Here is a 4,522-nt window from a genome sequence, read left to right on the forward strand (position 1 = left end):
ATAGACTGAAGTCGGCGATACAATCATAGTTATTTTCTGCTAAGGCTATTATCAGTCCTCGTTGTATTTTTGGTTTGTAGCATTAATATTGTCTGGAACAATAAAGGTAATTTGTTTAAATTAACCTTATTTATCAATACATAACTAATATATATTTGCAAATACAAAACTATAGAAAAAATAAGATAAAGGATTTATTCACAGATCTTACTGATGGTGTACAATTCTAGAAAGGACCTCGGTTAAATAACTATCGATATATTTTTTTCATTTCGTTTTTCGGTTTTTCTTTATGCAAATTAAATTGTAAATATTTGAAACAGTGAGTTTAAGTAACTGGAAATAATAAGGTGTGTCAAAAAGTGACTATCTGATTCCGGTATATTTTTTTCTTTCATGGACGGAAAGTAAGCGTTTTTTTATTTATTTATTCCTTCTGATATCGTGATTAATCACAAATAAATAAATCGTCTTCTTTCTCCTATCTGTAAGGAGGAGAGGTACGTTTCAACTACCCCTCACACTTTGTCCAGGCTTGGGACTGGCAACGTATTGGTCATAGCGTTGGCGTGTTTAAAAGTTGCGGAAAGCAGGATTTGTCAGAATAAATAGTCTCTCTAATACACATACACATGAGCAACTGTCTGTCATGCTTAGGAACTTATACTGACAAGTAAACCTTACGTTTGAGTGAATCGAGTTGCTGACTGAGACACATATGAGAAAGTAGTACTAAATGTGGTCAGTACTTCAGTGAAGTTGTAGGTGCGATGCTCCAGAGGTTTAGGAGATACAGCTACCAGAACATCACTTGGAAGTACAGAATAGTCTTCATACAGTTGGAAGTAAAAGCCCTGTAAGACCTCTTGTAACGACTAAAGATGAATAACAAATATATGGGTACATATTAGGACTAGGGGGAAGTCATATAGTAAGGGTATACCTGACGGCGGCCATCTTGAAATCCGCCATTTTGAATTAAGGTTAAGTTTTTAAAATAGGAATAGGGTCATGTGATACATGATTTGAGGCGAAAATTTAATCAGAAGAACAATGGTGACGTTAATTTTGATTTATGCACAATCGGTAAAAAGTTACAGGGAATTTAAATATTGTTGCAGCATATGTATTAGTCCTATACCCCACCGTGTAAATTTTGCGTTAATGATAATAATTAAATAAAAAGCAGGTGGATAAATATTAGGTCTATGGTAAGAGTTGCCTTGATGGCGGCCATGTTCAAATCCGCCATTTTGAATCAGACAAAAGTTTTAAACAAACATTGACACCTTATTAATAGCAAATTTTACCATAAATCCAACGGTATAACCATTTTTGCTTTATCATTAACCAGCATTTGTTATCGCATAAACAAGTTGCTAATTTAAGGAAAAATGATAAAGCAAAATGACCAAAGTGGAATTGAGTCATAATTGAACTTGGGTCTTTCTTCCAGAAAGGTCCTCAATTAGTACAATCAATATGTAGTTCAGAAAAGAGTGCATGACTTGTACAAATGCTCTGCTCACAGTGAGCACACCTCACAAAGGCAATCGAGTTACACTTGACACATTTGTCGTTAACAATTCCGTCAAAGCAGTATTCGTAAATCAAAATTAACGTATGGATTATGGTAAAATTTGCTATTAAAAAGGTGTCACTGTTATGCGCTTTAAAACTTTTGTCTGATTCAAAATGGCGGATTTGAACATGGCCGCTATCAAAGCAACTCTTACCATAGACCTAATATTTATCCACCTGCTTTTCATTTAATTATTATCATTAACAAAATTTACAAGGTGTGCTAAAGGACAAAAGGACTAATACATATGCTGCAACAATATTTAATTTCCCTGTAACTTTTTACCGATTGCGCGTAAATCAAAATTAACGTCACCATTGTTCTTCTGATTAAATTTGCGCCTTAAATCATGTATCACATGACCCTATTCCTATTTTTAAAACTTAACCTTAATTCAAAATGGCGGATTTCAAGATGGCCGCCGTCAGGTATACTCTTACTATATGACTTCCCCCTGGTCCTAATATGTACCCATATATTTGTTATTCACCTTTTGTCGTTACAAGAGGTCTTACAGAGCTTTTACCTCCAACTATATGAAGACTATTCTGTACTCTCATGTGATGTTCTGGTAGCTGTATCTCCTAAACCCCTGGAGCTTCGCACCTACAACTTCACTGAAATACTGACCACATTTAGTACTACTTTCTCATATGTGTCTCGGTCAGCAACTCGATTCACCCAAACGTAAGGTTTACTTGTGAGCAGTCCTCTGTCGAAAACACCTCTACATACACATATACCTATCCTATGCCACCTCCTTTCCTTGTCAAAATTATTAACTTATAGTAAGCAATTTTTATCTAAAACATACTGTACACTGTACAGTCAACTGCGCTCCCTATCACACTTAGAAAACTACGGTAGGTAGTCTTTGTCAAAATTATATGATATATACACACAGTTGTCCCAGTCACACTCATTAACATATGCTGACCAGTTCTGTCAAAATTATCACATACACACGGACAAAATATTACTGGAGCTTTTGCACATACGCAAGTGACCGCAGACACTTCTTCACATCCAGTGTACGCTCGTATTTATCGAGAATGGAAGATATCCTATGGTCTAACAGTACATATGCCCTTTTCCTTCTTTTTCCCTCCAAATTCAGAACCCTTCTATAGTACAAAAGATCGTTTTGCTGAGCTTCGTTCTTCAGAGCAGTTATTAGATGTATGAGGCTCGGATGTGGTTTTCCTAGCAAAGCATTAAGCTTATGATTCCAGCCCTCCACTGCATTATTTGTTCTATGCCTCTTTCGATAACAGTTTCACATTTCAACTGTAATATGAGCATTCTCCAACCACGTATCAACAAAGTAGTCATAGAACTCCTGAAGCTTACCATTCATAGGGGAGCTTTCTTGAATAGAAAGCCAACCGTTATCAACATGTGCAGGTGGCAAATATGCCAAACCAGCACACACTCTAATGTGAAGTCTGACTTCGGCGTCTTCCTTGTACTCCCTTACCAATCCGATATCTTGCACTTTTCTCCAAATGCACTGATTAAAATGGTAATTACAACCATTGACATCCGCTGCCGGAAATACTGCCCTCAAACTTGAAACAGCTCCTGCTTCGAAGTCCATTATCACGGATTTTGGTTTCCACAAGGGTATAGAAGTACACAAATGCTCAAACAATTTACTGTATGTTTCTTTCCTCCTATTGGGTAAAAGAGCATACACTACAGGGATGACATTTGTCTCCTGCTGTGTGCTACCTACATCTACATGAATCGTATAAATTTGTGAAAATAATTTGCAACAGCTTCTAAATGTTCCATCCATGAAAAACGTGGTTCCTATCGACATAACCTCCCTTCCTCTCGTCGTCGCTAAAGCTAAAATTCTATTATCCCTGCCATGATCAAAGAGAAGGAAACTTGAACTGTCACTCATTTTAGTAACAGTTTCTGGAATATAAATATCTTGTACGTTCTTTGGATCTCCTGCTAAACCTTGTGTAGTTTGTCTCAAGCGATAAAGGGTACTTTTAACTGAAGAGAACAATGGAAGTTCAGTAACAAAATCATATCCACGACGGATCATGGGACCCATTTCTTCACGATATATTGCTGACACAGACTGAGTATCATTTCGAGCACGTTTTTTCATATTTGACACACTCTTTCGAACCTCAATTGCAGCAACATCCGTCTTACAAATGTGGCTTGATGCCCTTAACACTACACCATCTTTCTCTAAAATACGACCTCCACATTTCTCCGTTTTTTCTTTTAGGCATAACCAATTGATTGAATTGTCCTGGTTTATCCGATGAATGCGGTACTGATGACCACTGTAAATGGCAGACGGTTTTCCCTTCATAGTCTGTACAATTTAGATTTCCGCCATTTCTATTTCTATTTTTAAAAAAAAGTAAGAACTAGGTAAGAAGAAGGAAATAACAAATCTGCAAGTATTAATTATAAATGTATATCAGTAGCAAGAATACTAATCACTGGCGCAAATCCTGGGGGCATGAGTGGGACATGTCCCCTCCAGTCTTGGAACTTGGGGGACTATCCCCCCAATAATCAGATTTGAAATGTGTTATAGGGGGTGAAGAAATGTGATGAATTGTGTCCGATTGAAACAAGGAAAGTGAGATGAAATTGATGTCCTCCCAGAATAAGCCTCAAATCTGCCCGCCTCCAAATCCTCCATAGAATTATTTTCAGCTTCATAAATGTTTTGAACATCAATTTTAAAAAAAGCCTAATCCCCCCCAATTTTGAAGACAGATTTGCGCCCCAGTAGATAAGGAATGGGGATTCTGCAGACAAATTTATTATTAGCCCATTTTAACTATATGTCACCCTATCATCTCTAATAACCTCTAATCTACCCCTAATAATTTCTAGCGCACTCCCTATCCCAAATAATTTCTATTACATCTCAAATAACTTTCTATCTTACTCATAATAACT

General features: G+C 36.7%; 1 protein-coding gene across 1 annotated transcript; it reads right to left on the minus strand.

Moving 5' to 3' along the window:
• Positions 1 to 2,858: 2,858 nt before the first annotated feature.
• On the minus strand, positions 2,859 to 3,920 carry LOC145665919 (uncharacterized). Its single transcript, XM_081733025.1, has one exon. It carries the CDS (start codon positions 3,918 to 3,920, stop codon positions 2,859 to 2,861), a length of 1,062 nt encoding a protein of 353 aa, XP_081589151.1.
• Between the last annotated feature and the right edge of the window lie 602 nt (positions 3,921 to 4,522).

Source organism: Thermobia domestica, chromosome 12, assembly GCF_964235325.1.
Source record: "Thermobia domestica chromosome 12, izTheDome1.hap1.1, whole genome shotgun sequence".
In the NCBI taxonomy this organism is placed as follows: domain Eukaryota; kingdom Metazoa; phylum Arthropoda; class Insecta; order Zygentoma; family Lepismatidae; genus Thermobia; species Thermobia domestica.

Excerpts from the sequence above, each read along its gene's own strand:
- LOC145665919 (XM_081733025.1), bottom strand. The coding sequence starts at position 3,920 with ATGAAGGGAAAACCGTCTGCCATTTACAGTGGTCATCAGTACCGCATT.